This window comes from Anarhichas minor, unplaced genomic scaffold (assembly GCF_050575085.1).
Source record: "Anarhichas minor isolate MPS153535 unplaced genomic scaffold, ASM5057508v1 ptg000006l, whole genome shotgun sequence".
Taxonomy (NCBI): domain Eukaryota; kingdom Metazoa; phylum Chordata; class Actinopteri; order Perciformes; family Anarhichadidae; genus Anarhichas; species Anarhichas minor.
Window position 1 is genome coordinate 2,433,774 of NW_027466452.1, and position 17,139 is coordinate 2,450,912.

Here is a 17,139-nt window from a genome sequence, read left to right on the forward strand (position 1 = left end):
AACTTCAGAGTGTTGCCGTTCAATAGAGACTAAAAGCATACATGTACTCCCAATGGTTCAATAAGAGCTGTCAGTTTACTTTGGGTATGCGGTTGATAGGTGTTTTAGGCAAATTTTACAGGAGTGAGAAGAGTGATCTCAGCCTGAGAAAACTGCAGACTGTTTTTTAGGTCCACCTTTACCCTGTGTGCAACATCCCAAACAAGGTTTTACACACAGGCAAAGGTAAGTCCATACAAACTGGTAGACATGACATAAAGGTCCAATGTATATGATTTAGGGAGATCTATTATCAGAAATGGAATATAATATTCATAACCATGTTTTTTCATTCGTGTATAATCGAGTTACATTAAGAATTGTTATTTTTTGTAAGCTTGGAATGAGCCCTTCCTATCTGCCACTTTGCATTGCCTTCTTCCTACAGTAGTCCAGACTGGACAAACCAAACACTGACTCTAGAGACGGCCTTTCGCATTTTTGAATTAGCTGAAGTCCACCGTAGTTATCCGACACGCTTTAGCTTCATTTATACTCGTGCTTAGCACCATAACGCGAGCATTTACGGAGGCGTTTATAATCTACGAGCTGTGGGAAAAAGGACTTGGTACCAAAACTGCGTTGAGTGGAGCCGTACCATGCAGTGAAGACGTGGCTTTACATGTAACATGGAGGTTCTGAGACGAGAGAAACCTGGTGATTAAATGTTCCCGTGGTCACACTAACATGAAGGACTTAACATGAAGAACGAATGCAGTCACTTCAAAGTGTCTTTGACAATGCAGTTTGCCTGTTAAGGTCAATAAAATCACATTTAAAAGCCCGTCTTCTCTGAAACGTCCAGATTTCTTTTTTAGCTTTATGGTCATAATGTACTCATAGTAGCCTAACAGAATAGTTAGTTGAATAAAAACTACAGTATCAATTATTTCTAAATTCCTCCCAAATGTTCACATTATTGCTGAGTAATACATACATACCCATAATAATAGAATAGGTATGCAGTTAAGAAATTAGTTCTTCCCTATTTTGTTTCCCTCTTATTCCATAACTTCACATCTTGTCAGTAATAAGTATTGGTACATAGTGTACTGGTACTAAATATTACACCTCAACTCTGTGGTAATCAAGCTGTACCTTGCTGGCAGTAATCTAAAGGGTTCTATTGTGATATTCATTTTCATATTATGTGTTAGCTAATCGAGGTTAAAGAAGCAGAACTGGATTATCCAAAAAGTCTCCAGAGAAGTGCATTTCAAACATGTTCATCCAGAAATAGACTCTTCATTTTCTTAGGATTCCCCACCAGGATTTAATGCATAAATAAAACTGCTGTCTTTGTCTCCTCTCAAACACGTCTGTTTTCAGTGCCCCTGTCCGTACTAATCCTCTCTAGACCACGAACGCATTGAATACAATGGTCAACTACAACCATGGCCGTTGTTTGTTGTGTAAGCTTCCATCCATACAACAAAACTGAAACCATTGATGTATCCATTAACCCGTGTACCATATGGCGTCAATTCGTTAGAAGAGTCCTTGTGCCAAAGAGCATGGGCCCTTTAGTGTTGTCCTGAAGCTGCGCTTCTCGAAGTGCCACACCTTACGGATCCCGAGTTTCTTCCTAAATTTGTGCCTTTAATATAAGAGATCACTCAATTTTGTTTTCTCAGAAAATATCCTAATTTAAAATTTTTACTCTCTTTTCTTTGAAGGTTTTGGGAAAAACACATTTTCTTGAAGAGATCTTGTAAACTGTATGAAAAGTTTCAAGAACACAAAACAAACAGATCATGGTGTGTTTGCTTTTGCTGCTTTGCAAATCTTTAAGTAAGACGGATACCAGGAGAAAAAGTCCAACACAGAAACTGAGCCTTCCATCACCAAGAAATAACCTGCTTTTTGAAAACCAGAAGCTCACAGGAGAGTCTTTATCGAATAGAAAGCTCACAAACATTTTTCTCTACGTGGGTTTGGTGACCAGATTTCTCTTATCTGAATCTGCAGGAAGCAGGAAGCAAGGGGTAAATTAAGTCAGTGAACTTACATGTTTGTGTCATGCTGTATGTAAGGGCAATCTGTTTAAAAAATGTACTGATAGATGGCTGGAGGGTAATTCATAATCTAAGAAGGTGAAATACTCCTTGATACATGCATGTTCAACTGTAATCTGACTTTTATTCACCTGGTTTGCATGTCTGGACCCGTGGCACATCATACCTTGAAAGGACATTAATCAAAAAAGAAAAGTCTCGACATAAGTCAGTGCAACAACATTCCTGCATCATGTTATTTAATCAAAACCAATCCTGGAGAAAACAGAACAATCCAGAGCAGCTGGTTAGAAGCACAGTGACACTTCACAGAGCTGTGCATCATGGGTAACTGCTGCCTGACGCTAGACTTGAGGATTTGCCATTTGGTACATATACTAATATGTTGGTTACTACTCAACACCTGTTGGAACATTGCTGTCATTACATGGAGTTGGTCAGTGCCAGCGACCGCTGTCGAGCCCCTCTGTGAGCTCTGTTGAAGCTGGAGGAGGATTCAGCAGGTCGATGGTCTGTCCTTCCCGGAGCTTCAGAATTGCCTGCTTCAGATTCCACCTGCAGGGAGGGAAAAACACAAGTCAGGAATGGTGGGAGGGAAAAACACAAGTCAGGAATGGTGGCTACAAAGCATGAATCTGAATCTGTTAGATTTCCACATATCTGGATTGCTGGATAGATTCTTTTTTTGTTTCATACGACCTAAAGGTTTTGTGGAATCAAATATGCACACATGCTTTGCATAAAACTCCCAATGTCACATATAAGTGTCACTCTAACGTGCATTCAAACCTGTATGTCACTTTACAAGCATCATCACAGTTTGCATGATTCTCCTTATGTCACCATACAAGTTGTTGTTGTTTAAATGAATACAATTTAAATGAAAAAAAAGAGAAAAAAGTGGAATATAGATCAGAGGATGTAGCGATTCCTAAATACACTCTCAGCTAGTCGCATCACAGGTCTTCTAGCTCTGAAACACCTGAGCCAATGCTCATGTGTAATTGGTCACAATATATCATAAATTATGTGATACAGTAGTGTTTGCATTATTCTATATTTCTGGATAGAATAAAACATGAAACACCACTTTTGCTTAGAGGTTGGAAAATATGCAGTGATGCACATGATTAATGAGCCAATGAGAAACAGGCAGAGTAACAAGTTATAACCGACCGGTATCAAGTTATAACCAACCGGTATCAAGTTATAACCGACTAGTCTGTGTGTGTAGATGTGTGTGTGTGTGGTTTCTTGGTGCATCCTGGTATCATTTGCAAATAGAGCATTTTTTATTAAAATTGTATATTTACTACATTGTAGGTATTATTCAATAATTGAAGCAAAGCATTTAATTTGCTCTTGACAGGATCACTAAAATAACGTGACTTTGTACCAATTTCCATCAGCGACTTGCTTCGCACTGCTTGAATGAACCTTGCACCTGGCAGCCATATTAAGCATCAGCAAGTATATATCAATGCACATTTTTAAACTGCGTCCTATTTAACAAATTGTTGGCGTGCCTGCATACTGTATGCCTGTATTTACCCTCTGTCAGAAAAGTTCTGGTTTAGCGTCTCTCTTTAAGCGCTCTTCAAAAAAAAAGCCCAGTCTGTTCTGATTGGTCAGCGCTTCTGTGCCAAGCGTTCCCTGATATTTTTATTTTTATGCATAACATAAATAACTTGATATTTATGTTATGCATAAACTCAGTGGACATACTCTCTGCTTCATGTTTGTCTTTACAGGTACATTTGTGAGAAATGATCGACAGAGCCCAGTGAAGAAGAAAGCATGTGATGTGAGGAGATATGTTGTCTTTATACATCCATGTGAGTTACAGAGGTAACATGTTAGCATGTAGCTAACTGCATTGTAAACAGAGTGACTATCAGTGTGGCGGTGGAAAATAGATGTGAAACAGCAGTCAGGTGATTATTTCTGGTAAGAACACATAAACGTACGAAAGTGATCATATTAATGGTATATTGACTAGTGGAGGAGCTGTCCCCATGTTACATGTAACCCTGTTAGTATCTGCAGAATACTCAAATTATTTGTTGGACCAGGACCTAGGTTCATAGGGAGAGGTTTATAGCCAATAATAGACACACAAAGGAACTGGAGCCACAGAATGGTTTGATTTCAAAGATTATATTGAACCTTGTGAAGATAAAAATAAAATTGACATCTTATTTGTATAAGATGTCAATTTACAATGCTCTTCTCAATCAGATAACTCCGCACATCTCCATTGAAATGTGTAAAAGTGTGAAATGCAGTGTTCCTTCAGTTTGTTCCTTTCGCGTTCAAGCTCCTTCCTCGTTTCCTTATTCAGTCAGTTTAAATATTCAACAGTCAGTTTCAGTTCCAAAGTCAAAAGAATAAGTCAAGTAGTAAGATGTGTTGCTTTCTTAATCCTACCACACTGGTGCACTCAGGTGATGAGAAATGAAGAAACGCTTGTTTTCTCCTCAGCAACAAAGAAAATCTTGATCCTACTCCTCGAGGTAAAGAGATGATCAGTTCAGTGGTGGCTTGCCATCTTCCTCGTCAGGAAGAGTTCAATATCCAGTATAAAGGTATCCAGGGAACATCAAAATCCAAGCCAAGACGCTGCCAAATGTTGTAAACTCGTGGCACAAAGGTCTCTGAATCACCTCTCACGTTGCACAAAGCGCTGTGTCTCTGACAGTTTAAACCAGGGGTGTCAAACTCAAGGCACGCGGGCCGGATCCGGCCCGCCACGTCATTTTATGTGGCTGGCGGATTACCCTACATTTGACATGAAATGTATTGTGAGTACATTGAAGACTACTTTAAACGTGGCTTTACAACAGATACTACTTCACGTGGGATTGTGCAAACGCACCCTTGAAAGGATTTTAAGCATTGAACAAAGTTATTGTAATAACTTGTCTTTGATATTTGTCTTTGCTATTTTCTTTAAAAGTTTGATAGAGTAATGTGGGTTTCTTAACCCTAAATTTAAATGATTTAAGTTATAATAACAGAAATGTGCTTAAATATATTTTTACATTTATATAACTACATGTACAATATGTACACTTGAATAAACAATAATCAAATGCAGAGACAGTTATTTACCAATATGTTCGGGAGTAGTTACAGTTATAGTCTTATAGTTACAACCGGCCCTTTGTGGACGACCATGATGCTGATGTTGCCCAGAGTGAAGATGAGTTTGACACCCCTAGTTTAAACAGTTATCACTTGTAACGGCTGAACTACTTTATGAAACAGATAGTACTCGTACCCTGATTGACACTTTGTTTAACAACAGAAATAAGGTTAAATTAAAATGACATTAAAGACTTAAATTATCTGCTGGGTTACATCACAAATAGAAAAATAATCCTAACCTGGTTACATTACACATGACGACACATGAAGTGAGGCAGCATGTCAACTGAACTGAAGGTGGAATCACTGATCTCATATAACCATGACAGTTTTACTTGTCAGACAGTTATTGCCATATATGATGTGAAATGTTTCAAAGCTGCAGATCACATTTTAAACTATTTCACAATACTGTAAAGACTAATATATACAGTCTATAGCAGGGGTCGCCATTTGGCAGACCACGGTCCGGATCCGGACCCAGACGCCGTTGTATCCGGACCCAGGACCTAAAATCGATTTTATTTTGACAGAGCATTTCTATTTTAACCGGCGCAGCTTTTTCAGCCGTTACGGCACTTGTTCAGCGGTGCAGGAAACGCACCAACCAATGCGTTGTAAATCACATCACGTGATGCAGCTCAGCCAATCAAATGTGGGTATTCTGACAAGTTTCCTGAATCAAGTGATATGTACACACACCGGGGGAGAGACGAGGAAAGAGAAGGAAGAGCAGGAGAATAATTCAGAGAAGTTATTTCACATGACGTTCTCCAAAAAGAGAAAAGTGGTCAAAGAGACCAGAGTCTTTAACCAAGAATGAACAGACTCTTATAGGTTAATTCTTCACACGGACAGTTTAAAACCAGTGTGTCTCATATGTTTAGAGACTGTGACGATTATTAAAAGCGGTAAATGAAGCGACACTACAAGACAAAGCACAACTCTTTTGAACAAACGTATCCTCTCACATCTAAATGAAGACACAGAAAATAAACCTGAGAGTCCAATATGATCAGAATCCTAACGCATGAATTCACTGACCAATGATGTTAACAGAGAGAATAGAGCTGAAACAAGTGGTTTAATAACCACAGCTAAAGTCCATGCAGAAACATTTCTCTTTTTAAATTACAAAAATATAATATTGTGTCTTTTTTATTGACATCACTTCACACCTGAATGAACTGAATTTAAAGCTGCAGGACAATTCAGTGAAATAAATTGTTCTAAAATGAATTACTTTATTTTAAGATGCACATTCTTCAAAAGCTTTCTGTTATATCAGTTATTCTTTAATCCAGCCCTTATTGTACTTGAAATGAGAAGAATATTTATTTATGTATTTCTATGTATTATTTATAATCCATCCAGTTAAATTTGAAAAGTCAGAATAATAATTGTTAAAATATAATTGATGTGTACTTTCTTTATTTGATTTGACAGTTGTTGACTGTACACACTACTAGGCTTCTTGAATATATATATATATATATATATATATATATATATATATATATATATATATATATATATATATATCACTAAATAGCGCAAGTTAGATATTATTGTAATGTTCCGGACCTTTGCCCGAGGACATTTTCTCAATCTGGACCTTTTGAAATTTTAATTGAATACCCCTGGTCTATAGTATAATTCATATTGTACTCAAATAAAGTTTGACTCAAAGATAAATGTGTTATGTGCTCACAGTCAGCATTTATTACTGACTGTTCTACAGAACCACCAGGAAACACATCAATGCTTTGGGACCTCTTTTTACATAGAAACAGGACCATATTTTGATCAGCTCCTTTTAGGGTGTTCTTTATGGCACTCTGGGGGTCTGTAGACACATATTTATGTTTAAAAGCCATGAAAAAGTGAATTTTGCATGACCTTTAATTGTGATTTTCATTGAACTCCGAATAGAACAGAATGTACTCACCTGTTCGTGTCAGGGTCTTGAATTGAAGAAGTATACAGATAACCTCCAGTTTGTGAACCAGTCACAGGGATCTTTATCTGCAACACAATGCAAATTCAAATGAATCTGTACATGTGTAGACAGGTACCAGAGCTCCTCACATAATGATTGTGTGGTACAGCTGCCCATCATCTGAATCCCACACCAATCACATGTTTGACTGCCAGATAGATGGATAACTTTATCAATCCCAAGAGTGGAAACTAGTTTGGTCAGCCAAGCACAATAACAAAAGATACACAAGTCCAAAAGCTTACAGATGAAAGACATACTCCCACAATAGTAGGAACGTGAACACATATTCCAAGAGGATATTAGTGTAAACTAGAAAATGCATTTCCTGCTGAAAATGTGTTGGAATGCTGAAAGCTGAAATTAATTGTAAAAGAATTGCTGAAAAAACTGAAATGGGAGACTACCCGTCTGAAAAATGTTGAAGCCCGAAAGCATTTAAACTGCACTGCTGAAAACCCTTCTAGTTGAAATGTCTAACTATGGTGTCTGTAGCTGAAAGTATGAGGAAGAAGAAGGCTTTGAAAGTTGAAGTTTAACAGGATTTGAAGATTTTCTCCATAGAGATCCCATTCAAAAGAAAATTGCAAATAGCTTAATAATTCAAAAAGTTTAAAGATTACAAATATGAAAAGTCAAAGCACCCCTCTCCTGAAAGAGCTGAACATTTTGAAAGGGAAAAGTCCTCTCAAAATCTCATAGACCTGAATGGCTGTATGAGAGAGAGACACACAGAGAGAGAAGAGAGTGAGAAAGGCAGACAGGCAGACAGACAGTTATATATACATGTATATATATGGACTGAGTGAGTAATACACACCCATTTTATAAAGTCAGAAAAGGACGGAAAAAATCATAAAAGTTAAATTGCTGCAGTTCTGTAAAATAACTGTAAAAGATATCAAAAAGATTATAACTAGTGCTGGGCAACGATTAAAATATTTAATCGCATGGATTTTTTGCGATTAATTGCGATTAATCGCATTGTTATGGCAAAGTTCAATAATGAATTCAAAAGTAGTGTATTGCGCACTTTTATTTTAAAAGTACTGCTATATGAACAAAAGGGCAATAGCATTTGGTTCACGAGATGCAGGTAGTATGCTTTATATTTAATGTGACTATAATTCATACTTTGTTGGCATCTTATTCTGAAAACCGGATGTTTGTCTGAAGAAACCGGATGTTGTCTCACGTTAATCTTTCCGCTAACTTTCAAAGTCCGTCGCTCGCTCCCGATCTGTGCCATTTGAATGCGTTTACCATGAATTTCAGCATATAGGTGCACTAAAATGTAAGTGTCTGCTGAGTTGACCACGGAGATCTGAGTGTCTGCTGACTTTACCGCAGCGATGTCCAGTAGTCTCCAGGGAGAGCAACAGCTGGTGCAGCTTCTCTCTTTATTTCTGCCCCCCCCTCGACCAGAAGCGGAAGTCGCCTTCTCTCTATGGCAACCCTGAAGGGACATCATATCTCCAATACAAAACGATAAACATGAGACAGTCTGTTACAATAATAATAAATTAAAAATACTTACCTGTTTTTTAATTATTATTTTTTTTTCCCATCTCAACACACACACAGACACACACACACACACACAACTGACTATAGGATGTTTGCTGGCTTTTATCCCACTGTTCTTGTCATCCTCTTGTTGTTATGTATATGTATTCTCTCTTGTCTTTCAATAAAAATAAAAAAATAATAATAATAATAATAAATTTTAAAAATGCGTTAACGCGCGATAAAATATTTGTCGCCGTTAATTTATGAATGCGTTAACGCGTTAATTTCGCGTTAACTTGCCCAGCACTAATTATAACATACAATATTAGTTAAGGGTTTTCTCAACATTTTAAAGTTGAAATGGTGTCTGTAGCTGAAAGTATGAGGAAGTAGAAGGATTTGAAATTTGAAAAAGTTTAAGAGGATTTGAAAATTTTCTCCATAGACATCCCATTCAAAAAAAAATTGCAAAAAGCTTAATAATTCAAAAAGTTTAAAGGTTAGAAATATGAAGAGACATGGCACACGTGTCCATAATGAGCTAAACATTTTGATAGTTGAACGGTTTCTGTAGCTTAAAAAATGCCTGGAATACTTGGAATGCTTAACAGCATTCCAACAATGAGGGGCCTGCCTAGCCACTACATTAAAACGCAATAGAAGGAGCTACTTAGTCCAAACATCATGACCCGTGTTCCTATGTAATAACGATCCAACTTGGAAGTTTAGGACAATTACAAGGACAAGATTACCAAACAAACACGCACAGGAGACAGCATCGCCCACATCATTCTGATGACTTACTAAACACCTGTGTACCTGTGCAGTGTGTTGATCTATGCGGTTGTTTGTGTCAGTCACATGGATGTTGTGGACTTTTAAAGGTGGAGCCCCCAGGCTTTCCATGGCGACTGGACATGCTTCCAACTTCTGAAGAGCCAGTCGGTGGTAGTCCGACTCAACAAATTTCTCTGATTGGATAGTAGACAGAAAGGTACAAAAAAGTGGACGGAAATGAAGTGAAATAAAATAATACGTAAAAGTGCTGAAAACAGCTGAAATGTTGAAGTGTACTGACAGAGTAGTTTAATTGCTTTCCACTAGTACTCTTTGAACAGTAGTTGAAAAGTGGGTTGACATGTAGCAACTCTGACAGAAGTTGAAGAGTAACCCCATTTTTATCCAGACTCAAACACCAGAGGCACAACATTCTGTCATTCACTGTGAAATGAAGCTCCATATACAGTGGTGGCTGGTGGAACATGTTCTAGATGGGCTGTGCCACATCCAATCAATTTCAGCAAATATCCCAGAATGATTTAATGCAAAAAATGAAGGTATCAAACACGCATTACTACGTTGCAGTTAAATATTTAACATTTATTCCAACATGAAAAAAAGCAGTAAATAACACTTTGACAAACACGTCAGGACATCTTATTTTTGTCACCCTCACAGGGAATTCAGTATAATATAATAATGTATAATAATATTCAGTATAATATAAAACACACACATATATATATATAATATAATAGAACATGTTTATGTATTGAGATGCCCCTATGGACCTTGTTATAGGAGGTAAAGATCAGGAGAAGTAAACATGAAGTGTAATTAGGAATACTGATGTTAAATTAAGCTATGATGAGTTTTCACTGTTAATTTACCATCTCAATTAAATGTTGATGCCTCCATGACCAAGTTAAACAGATGAGACTGAGGACAACTATGTTCAAGAAAAGATGTTCACTTTGCCTAATATGTAGCTTGACAGAGTTCTCCATGTGTGTCCTGGTGTTCTCATGTTTCCTTACTTCCTCATCCCTCACTCCCTAACTGTCCGTGCTGGATCTGTCCCCGTTGTTTTAAAAAGCTAAATACGTTATTAGCATGACTGCATCCAGCTAGCCAAACCTGTCTGGTGTACAGCTAGTAGAGAAGCTTTGCATGTACTGCTTCCCTTTCCCGCTAGTCTGCTGTCTGATTGTGAGGTCAGGCTGATCTGGGATCAGCTCTTTGGCCTCAAGTTTTTCCGCCAAAGTTCTCCTCTCAAACGGGTTTTGGAGGAGTAGTGCTCGTGCTCGCCTGTAGAGACTAGTCCTGACGAGGACATGCGATACAAATATTGACCATGGCTGAATCTATTTGAGGACGCTGATTGGCTAAATTGTATGTCATACATTATCTTTAATCAGCAATTGGCTAAACTGCTTCATAGACCCGCCTCCTGTGGGCGATTCTTCTAGAGACCCAGAGCTGCTTAGACATGCAGACAGGCTGAGAGGATGTGCAGGAAAAGCATATATTTTGCGCTGATATCATATTTTACACATATTACTGGGTGCATTCCATATTTAAAAAACGCAAATATTGACAATTTGTATTATTTATTATATTTTTTTTTTCTGTGGCTCAAGGGGCGCCCTACTGTAACCTGGAGAGGAGTGGTTACATCTGTGTTTACCCCGAGCTACTGCTCGCAACACAAGTGTATAAGAGCGCCTGCTAGTTCAGTATGTGCGAACCAGAGGTTAAAGCAGTTGACGTTTTATTTGAAGTAAAAGCAACAAATGTAGTTAAAGGCCGGGTTGGTAAATTTCAGAAACTTGCAAGAGGACGCTAGATTTAAAAAAAATTATCCAACTTAAAAAGCATCCCAGTGTGGCCAACCTTATACCAATAAAAGTAGCTAAATCTAGCAAGAAAGTTGCCAAGTCGGCAACACTGACAGCTCATCCCTTCAGGCCACCCTCAAAAGCAACTCCCCTAAAATGATCATAATGAACTTAAACATATCATCATGAATGTAAATAACAAACATGGCTGTTGTTAGTACTCACAGTTGTTAAGCTAGCAGCCTGTGGAAGTCTTCGGTGATGAGCAATGAGTGCACGGGCAGAATACACACAGGCAGGCAGGTAACCCGTCCAATTTACAGATTATTACCAATCCTGCCTGTGTCCAATGATGTGTAAGCACCACAAGCCCAGACAGTCATGTTTCAATTCTCTCATGAGCATTTAACAGAACAGCGGGAAAGGGCATTTGAGCTGCATTTATTCATTTTCTGAATGTGTTCAGGACTGAAAAAAGTTAAGTGAGCGCGACCTCAAGTCGGAGCAACAACTCAAAACTTGTATTTGTGTAGCACTTTTCTAGTCTCTCGACCACTCAGAGCACTTTAACACTACACGTCATCATTCACCAAAACACACCAATTTATTCACTGATGGCAGGCGCTACCATGCAAGGTGCCACCTGCCCATCAGGACTAATTAACATTCATAAACTGCAGCTACGGGAGCAATTTGGGCTTAAGTGTCTTGCCCAAGGACACATTGACACGGACTAGCGGAGCCGGGGATCGATCCGCCAATCCTCTGATTGAAGGACGACCCGCTCTACCGATGTTTCCACATTAGAATTTAAGCTCATGAACACCCTGCAACGGCGGAACAACTTCTTTAGTTGTGATTTTCTTCTAATTCAAACTAAACAAACTGCTATGAGTTTGAAAGTTTTGCCAACATTCACAAATTGTGCACTTATTCAACCTTTATTCTACAAACACATTCAGCATAAAAGGACTACCTACTGAATAAACAGAATAAACTACGGTAAGAAACAACCAACATGGCAAAATGTCGACTTACTTCTCCTGAAAACATTATTAGTTATGTAATGTCATCTCAAGAAAATAAACTAATATCCAGCTGCAAATCTGAGTGTGGGAAAGTACCTTTGCTTTGCTTTTTGTAATCTGTTTATTATTCTGTAAGAAACAGGGTTTTCCTGCGATTATACAGTTTATGCGTTTTCGCGCCATGCCCAATTTAGTGCCACAATGTTCACGTCTTGCAGAAGCAGTGCATAAATCATCTACCAGTCATTTCCTTAGAATGCCGGTTTTGAACTGGTTGTTTATTAATTGGAGATGATACGCACTGATACGAGGATTAATCACACTAAAGGTGAGCTAGGTAGTTAGCGAATAAATAAAAGAAGACTGTTATAAATGCTATTCATTTTCTATACACTGGGAATCTATAAACTCTATACACAGAGGACTAGGGAGTGAGATGGCGCCTTGACGCAGGTGAGAGAAGTGACCAATGACCAGATTATCATTTATAAAAATGCAGCATAGTGAGGGCATTTCATACACAACATTTCTATACATTCAGGCTGTATTTACCCAGTTGAAAGGCAGAGGGCCAATGCTGTGAAAATACAAACCGTAGTATTGTGTTGTTATGGGACCTCCAGTCGGACCCTCCTCGAGCCGTGAGGTCCTGGGCTCAGAGAGCCACTCAACCTCTATGCTAAAGACGGTAGCCTAGGTAAGTCTTTTCTTTTCAACCGTCCCAATACAGCAGGTTAGAGCCGCTGCATGTTTTAATAAAAATATCAGAATTTGGCAGTTTGCAAATAATAAAATATATTACCATATCAATATTTTGCCCAACTTCTACTAAGTACACATACACATACACACAGCTCATTTGTACTCACTCTGCAGCAGATAGTACATGGTGCCGATCCCGGCCCCGGTCAGCACAGTGGTGAAGATGGTGAGCTGCTGCAGCTGACTGGTGGAAACCCTCATCTCTTCTTCCTGGGCTGGTCACTTTAATGCAGTGGTTCTCAAACTCTTTCTGTCACGCCCCACTTTGGAGGAAGAAAAATGTTCATGGCCCACCGCCCCAACAAAATTGTAACAAAATGATCCATGTTGAACTTTTATTGAAATAACAACATTTTGTGACTCCTCCATCTGTGCTTTTTCAAATAATAGAATAAAGAAAATTGCAATCACTTTCAAGTCAACCAGATTGCTCCATCAGACAAAAACAAATACAATGTGCAATCACTTAGAACAATGCAAATAAAGTTCTATCTATTCAAAAAAGAACTAATATTTGCCAAAAAATAGGTTATTGTGGCTGCAATTAACCTGTTTTGCACTGAATATCTTTTCAAGATAATAACAATAACGTGCAACCTGTGCAAAACAAAACGAGTGCAGATATGTGTGAGCCATCAAGTTTTATCAGTATTAGTTATTATTATTTCCACTACAGATCTTTATAAAACGGGGTTGCAGACTTGATACGGCCACTCTCAATTCATGCTCAATGTTGAGTTTAGATCTGTATTTTGTTTTGAGAGAGGCAACAGCAGAAAAGCTGATCTCAGAGGTAGGTTGTGGCGAAGGGAAGCATACTGAGCTACACATGTGAATCGCCAAGAATCTTGGCCGTCGCGCATGAGCAAGCGTAACCTGTTAACGGCGTAACGTAAACATTTACACAAAAGTACAGGCATTTCACATGTATTTATCAATGACTTAGTTTTATGTCCGTGTACTTTGTACTTTTGTAATATGTGAAGTTCTCAATAAAGTTCTTGAAATAAAAAATTCTGCACTTTCCCCTGCGACCCACCTGTAATACCACTGCGCCCCACAGTTTGAGAAATACTGCTTTAATGGCAACAATGCATACACACAGAACAGCTGTTTCACTTGATCTTTTTGACAAAGAACTGTGAATCATTAGCAATGAAACGGTTCTCAAACTAAAGGTAACTGAGAATAAGTTATTTATCAGTGGAGAGGGAATTGTAGTTCTTTGATACATATTGAGTTTGTGACATTAAAAAAGCAACTCAAAACTCAGTGGAAGTAACGTCAAACAATTCAATTAAATATAGATTCATGTGGAAATGTGCGTGTATCTGCATTGTATGTTATCTTTTTTTTTTTATGTCTGTCAGTGAAACACTTTGATGCTCGTTTTGATATATGCTCTATAAATAAGCGTTATTATTATCAATCATACAAAATGTTTTTAGATTAAACCTTTGTTGCACAACATGCGACTAATAGCCAACAATCTAGCTTTAAATATTACAACTACACAGAAAAATAGATTTGCTACAAAACGTGGTGTTTGTTGTCAAATCTAAGAGCCAATCAGCTCTTTGATCAGGCGACAGCCAGGCGTTTCCCATCATGCCCTGGGGCATGCAGTCCATAAAAAGTCTAGATTTCAAAGTGAAAGATTCTGGGAAGAAACAACTTGAAGAAAGCTCTGAAATGTTGGCCAGTATGGTACAACATGTGGATTTGAATAAAGTTCGAATTATTAGTATATTGGAATCATATTATGGGATTATTATATTCTATATAGGTCTACTACAGAATATGCATAACCCAAAATTAATAATACAAGAATAAAATCACAACTGCTTATGACTGACGCAGTAGAACATGATTAATGAAATAATACATAAGTAGAAATAAGTAACAAGAGATTGCTGATACACACCTAATATGTGAATAAGGGGAGTAAGCTATATTATACTGACACTTGTTTTTTCACTTCAAGCACTGAATTGAGGACAAAATGCTGTTTATAGAAATGACTGACAGCTCATAAAAGAGGTACCTTTAGATTTCTCTGAGCAACAAACTAATATCCAACCAGGATTTAAATTCTGACCTTTGATATGGACTGAATCAAAGAGGAAATAACAGCGTATGGTTCTGGATGAGAGAAAGTCAGGGTTTGTTGAGAAAAGCACGTTAGGTTCCCAGAGTCACCCTGAGGGTCATCAGAGCTTTCACTAAACCGGTTCAGAACAGCAGCTGGAATCAACATGTTTATAATCAGAGAACATTGTATTTGATATACATGCTGTTGAGGAGGCATATGTCATCTCGCTGAATCTCACTCAAGTTCACTGATGTGACACAAAGCTGTGCTCGTGTCTGCAGCTGTGGTCTACCTGCTACACGCCTTCTCTCGAGTTTGGGTTTCTTAACGCGCACGTTTCCAACAAATGTTGTTGCTCACCTAAAAACGGAATCTGAAAACATTTCTCACCTTGTTTTACAGCGGAGAGAGGACGCGGCTCTGTTTACATCCGTAAACGTCACACGGATCGTATCCAATTTGATGTGGGTGCGCTCCCTTAATACGCAGGCGAGTGCCGCTCATGTTCCGGCAGGCGGTGTCTGTACTACTACTATATGTACTGTATATATATATAGAAAGTTTCACGTTACATGAATATTATAAATGCTATCGCACATGCAAGAGAACAATAAATCCGTTTATACTCATAATAAGAAACAGCAAAATAAATGAAAAACATGATACAAAATATATACAAGTCTCCTTTACCGAAACGTCAGACACAATTACAAGGGAATCAACATTTTGAATAACTTTTATTTGCATTTTATTGTGTAGCCTAAGTTATGCACGTGCTGAAGAGAAACCTTCTACCAGCATCATTAGTTCATAATTACAAAGTGTTACCTAAAGAGTCCAAGACAGCTCCCAGCTTTTATATTTGGACAGGACCTAATCCCACTCTATCTCTACTTTTATCATTTATCATCATCTATCATTGAGTAGAGGCTACACACACAATCATTTGAAGAGAATACAATACCTGCTAATAGGCTATAATGCAACCAGTGAACAACAACAAATGTATTAAGTGTCACTGTGTTAAGTGCAACGGGCGACTGTGGCTAAGTGGATAGCAGGACCGTCCTTCAATCAGAGGGTCTTCAATCAGAGGGTCGGCGGTTCAATCCCTGCCTCCGGCTCTGCTAGTCGCATGTCGATGTGCCCTTGAGCAAGACACTTAACCCCAAAATTGCTCCCGTAGTTGTGACCTACGGTGTAGAAATGTGATAGAATCTGAATTGTAAGTCGCTTTGGATAAAAGCGTCTGCTAAATGACAGTAATGTAATGTAAAAGTGTCAGCTAGTACAACTAAGGCTTCAACAATAGTACCAGAAAGATCACTTTTCATTTCCTAGCCTTAGGGCTGGTTTTAGGTCAAGTTAAAGTTACTTTCAACTGGTTATGAAACATCACAGAAAGGTGAGGGCAGCCATTCTGCTGAAGTCTCTTATGAAGTGGCAGTAGAATTGGCGAAGCCAAGGAAGCTGAAGCTGCCACTGCCTCAACTTCTCAGGATCCGTCAGCCCCCGACTGCTCTCGGCGATGGAAAAAGACTGAATTAATCTTCACATGTCTCTGCTTTGATGCAGTTTGTTCTCCAAGAGTCTTTAAAGCACCTGTCTTAAATGCAAAACGAGTTTATGATGCAGCAGAAAATCTGAATATCGTCTTGAGCTCTGATTCTGATCAGGTGGTAGTCAGACTGTGACTCCTTGGAGGGGTTCAAAGGTGGAGTTGATATTAGGAAGAGGGTATATATTTCTCACTCTGATGTTATTGAGATCCCGGTAGTCAATACAGGGACGTGGGGTAAGGTATTTTTTTGGCAACGAAGAAAAAACCCTACACCAACGGTCTCCCCAGTACCTCTCTCAAGACAAGACATGATGCATAGACCACTGGATGGCAGGGGCCCCGGGGAGCAAGTCAACGGCGCAGTGTGGA

The 17,139-nt window shown here is 38.5% G+C and overlaps 1 protein-coding gene across 7 annotated transcripts in view; it reads right to left on the reverse strand.

The window, feature by feature from the left end:
• coa1 (cytochrome C oxidase assembly factor 1) overlaps window positions 1–15,652 on the reverse strand; it is a 36,182-nt gene extending 20,530 nt beyond the window's left edge. For 4 of the 7 annotated variants that reach the window (XR_012947752.1, XR_012947749.1, XM_076079078.1 and 1 more), the window contains exons 1-7: window positions 15,600–15,652; window positions 13,225–13,380; window positions 9,529–9,680; window positions 8,546–8,656; window positions 7,150–7,226; window positions 2,482–2,609; window positions 2,186–2,220 (exon numbers count right to left, since the gene is read on the reverse strand). Coding sequence is in view for 5 of the 7 variants with exons in the window: in XM_076079078.1 (XP_075935193.1) it covers window positions 2,492–2,609; window positions 7,150–7,226; window positions 8,546–8,656; window positions 9,529–9,680; window positions 13,225–13,318 (552 nt within the window). In the remaining 2 variants the exon portion in view is untranslated. Of the gene's footprint in view, window positions 1–1,171; window positions 2,002–2,185; window positions 2,221–2,481; window positions 2,610–7,149; window positions 7,227–8,545; window positions 8,657–9,513; window positions 9,681–13,224; window positions 13,381–15,599 lie in introns of those variants that run through there. The other 3 variants (XM_076079093.1, XM_076079120.1, XM_076079112.1) reach the window with 3 other exon arrangements.
• Window positions 15,653–17,139: the final 1,487 nt, after the last annotated feature.